Source organism: Phaethon aethereus (genome assembly GCF_964289735.1).
Source record: "Phaethon aethereus genome assembly, chromosome: 15".
Classification (NCBI taxonomy): domain Eukaryota; kingdom Metazoa; phylum Chordata; class Aves; order Phaethontiformes; family Phaethontidae; genus Phaethon; species Phaethon aethereus.
The window spans coordinates 3044223-3048136 of record NC_138591.1 but is presented as its reverse complement, the minus strand read 5'-3'; the positions used below and the strand labels follow the sequence as shown (position 1 = coordinate 3048136).

Sequence of the window (3914 nt, the reverse complement as noted above, 5' to 3'; positions counted from 1 at the left end):
TAAGTATATAAAGAGTGTACAAAAGGCTGTTATAAAGAATATTTTGTTACAGGTCTTGTTTTGAGATAGTCTGATATTGCTCATAAAAACGCTAAATATTATCTGATGACATTAGTTGACATAATACTTCAACCTGTATGCTTACTGAAAGGATTATACGTAGGTAATTATTCCAAAGCCTCATGGGCTTGTGTTTCTTTTGGAATAACAGTCTCAAGTGAAATTTTCTCAGTTTAGTCGGATGCTCATTTCCCTTTGCCACAAAGAGTCCCAAAGCGCTTAACTTCTCTGTGAGCCTTCGAACATCTCGTGCCCGAGTTCAATACTTATGAATCCCTTCTGTAACAGGCACCAGGGAAGGGTTCTGCATGTCGCTCGGGCTCACGTCATAGCCCAACTTCTTCATATCTTTGGTCACTACGTTGAAGGAAATGGTCACAAAGCCTTGAGAACGCACCCTCGTTACTAGAAGAAAGAAGACGTGAACGAAACTGGTTAAGAGAGGTTTTTGAATAGTTGTTGAACTCCTCACGTAGCCAGGTAGGACAGCTCTCAGCAGGAACAACTAGGTTCTTTTATCAACAGAAGATGGATGGCTGAGCTGTGGCCTGCTGTCATGCAAGGGTGGCAGTCAGGAGCTCCCAGGGACTTACCTTCCCTTCCTTCTCCCTGGGCTACCACTTTGGGGTCAGTAAATTCTGGACGTCTCCCTGTGAACCAACTTGGAGAAGAAAATAGAAAATAATTAATTGGATACATTCATTAGTGTTTAGATTTGACACACTTCGTTAGATGCATATTAAAAAAGCAAAGGGGGGATTTAATGAGACTCCCAGCTTTTGTTTGCAGTAGAGGGTTTTCAACACTGATTCACATTATTGCTGATCTTCTTTGATCAAAGATAAGTTTTGTCTCTCTAAGGAAAAAAAAAAAAGAATCAAATTTCATACACATTATGTTAAAGCCAAGTTATTTCTGGGCTAGAATCTTTCTACGGCAAAGATGTTTTTGAAACTGATTCAACTCTTGATTACCCAGAGTAACAGAGAGGCTTAGCTACTTTGAATACATCAGAGGTGCACATAATACAAAAGCATACAAATTAAAGTGGAGATTCTACAAAAAAGGGTGTCATAAAGAGAAGAAAAGCAAATCAGCTGAATCCTGACTGTCAGCCACAGAGATTCCCACGCTGCCTCCGAGCCAAGGCGCTCAAGTACTACAAGGCTGGATCTACGCAAGGGTAGGCTCCGCTGGTACAGGCAATCCACAACTGAACAACGTGTTCACAAATCATTCAGACTGTACTTAAACAACACAATGGAAGCTAAAAAACCTCAATACCCTCTGTTGCTGTGTATAAACTGCTGCTTCGGAAGGGATGCGTGTGTGTAAACAAGACAAAGGCTACAGCAAATGCATTCCAGATGGAAGAAAAGGTAGAACTGGGAATTGTTGTTCCATGTTCCACCTTTTTTTCCCAGGTTGCTCTCAATGTGGCAACTAAAATGCTCAGTAAAATTAGTCTAAGTAGCGCCTCCGCAAGTCGCGTTGCTAACATGAGTCAACCTGTGGAACACGGAGCTGCTGCTCAGCACAAGAGCTCGTGTATGTCTGCTCTGCTGAAATGCGTTCTTTTTCAAACCAACAGTCTTCAAATGTGAGGATGAAAAAAAGATGAGTTAGTGTTACCGCAAGCAGGTAGTTAACACGTTTTAAGAATGCTATTCAAAAGACCTAGACACCTAAAAATGTGATTTTTACCTACAAAACTATCTGGTTATGACACAAAGTTTTCACACCTATGCACCAGTGAGTAGCTGGATACATCTTTGTGACTAAGTGTAAGAAGGACTTTTTTTTTTTAAGTCTTTAATTATTACCTTGTAAACTTCTGCAGCCTAGATGTCGACTCTGGAACAAACATAGCGATGGTTCTTGTATGCCTAAAGCAAACAGGATAGGCACAGAACTTAAGAAATTAACCAAACACACCAGCAAGACTTCTTGTATTTATAAAGGTACCTGAATTTCAGACACATCAGACCACTGAACAACTCAATGTATAATACTTTCCTTTCCCCAAAGAAAGGGTTTGTTTGCATAGGAAGAGCATATCTTCTGCCATTTCCGGTGGGCATGAAAGCTTAGCATGTGCTGAGAGAGATGGGGGAGAGGTAACGTACTGCACTTCATACTTGGGCTTTCCACCTGCCCGCCTTGACTTTACAGTTGCCTACAGGATTACCAAAAATTATCTGATAACCAGGGGCTGCTGGAAAATCCATGCTCTTTGTACCAAACGGACAAGACGTGATAAGGAGATAGGGGAATATTTTTGTTCCTGTAACAACACAGGGAAAAAACCCTCCCTTTCAGTCCTGAAATATGACAGGCTGTCACCTCACCTTCCGGGTGTGAAGGGAATATGAACAGCTCCGTAACCTCTGACTACATCGTTTCCAAAAAAGTCAGGTCCATAGACACTCACTACAATCTGCGGCCCTGCAAAAAAGTGGGTGTGAGAGGGGCACCCAGTCTGCGGGCTGGATCCCACCACCCCCAGCACTCACAGCCGGATGGGTTGGTGCTCTTGAAGGTAATGTCGATGGGGAAGTTCCAGACGAGTGTGGTGGGTGCGACATCGCTCTTGGAGGTGATCTGGGAGATGCCCTCCTCCAGGCCCTGTGAGGAGAGCGTGGCATGAGCCAGGGGCTGGCACTAAACCCATTACACGTGCGTTGCCGGGGGGGCAGGCCGGGTTTCAGGGGTGCACAATGGGGCCTTACCGCCGTGGGAACCCAGTCTTGGCCGTAGACAAAGCAGAACTTGCAGTAGAGATCGTCAAATCCGGGGAACTGTGGGAGAGAAAGGCTGTGTTGGTGGGAATTACTGGGAGCGAGGGCCCGCCCAAGCCTGCGCCACCATGACTGAGCGCCAGCCCGCGTCGCCTGTGCCGGAGCTGAGCCGGGCTGGGTTAGGGGGCCTGAGGGCCCGCCCGCACCACCGGCGTCCCTTACGGGACCGAAGCCAGGCCGCGTTACCGGGGGGCGGCTGCCTGGCGGGGGACCGGGCTCTCCGCCCCTCTGGGGGCCGACGTGGACCCCCCAGCCCGTCCGGCGCGCTCACCTGCCCGCTCTCGATCTGCCCGTTGACCGCCAGAAGGAAGACGCTGGGGCTGCCGGCGGCCGCCATGGCGCCGGGCGCGGCCTTGCCCCGCTGCGAGGGGCCGCGCGCCGGCCGTTGCCGTGGATACGGACGGCGCGGCGGCGGGGACAGGCTTTCTCGGCGGACGGCGCTTCGCGGAGCTGCCGCTCCGAGCGGCTTCCCCGCCGCCCAAACGCGGGCGAATCGCCCCAAAACGCCGGCAGCCCCCCCCCCCGCGGTGCGGGCCGTGCCCCCCCCAGCCCGGCAGCCCCTCACCCCTATGGCCGCCTCACCAGGCCTGCGGGGCCAGGGCTGAGGCCCGCAGGCCGCTCTCCCCGTTTATTCTTCATACCACCTCATATGTTGAGCGTTCTAGTTTTATTTTTTTTTAACATTAGCCCATATCAGGCCCAGTAAGCTCTTGCTGAAGCGCAGCCAGGGGACTGGGACCTCCTCCCGGCAGCAGGCGCTGAGCCTGTGGCCACTAGATGTTGCTGCCGGCCGGGCCGAAGCGGCTCCGTCCGCTCCTGGGCAAGGGCCAGAACCACGAGGTGTTTTCCTGGGAGGAAAAGCATTCGGGATTGGTGGGAAATGGCGCGTTTTGGGGTCTCTGGACGGTTGCCTTTGCAGAGCCACACTGGCGTGAGGAGAGGGAGAGGCTGGTGGGGTTGTTGTGTGCTTATTCCCCTCGGCCTTACGGGAGCAAGCTGTGCCTCGATAACGCTGTTGTCTGGATGTGGCAGCACATGCTGTGGGAAGGGGAGGAA

At 50.6% G+C, this 3914-nt stretch overlaps 1 protein-coding gene across 1 annotated transcript; it reads right to left on the bottom strand.

Annotated features, from left to right (window-relative positions):
• Positions 1-319: 319 nt before the first annotated feature.
• B9D1 (B9 domain containing 1) lies at positions 320-3195 on the bottom strand (the record flags this gene model as incomplete). Its single annotated transcript, XM_082006489.1, has 7 exons — positions 320-465; positions 654-721; positions 1884-1946; positions 2409-2505; positions 2574-2685; positions 2790-2858; positions 3130-3195. 7 exons carry the CDS (start codon positions 3193-3195, stop codon positions 320-322), a joined length of 621 nt encoding a protein of 206 aa, XP_081862615.1.
• Positions 3196-3914: the final 719 nt, after the last annotated feature.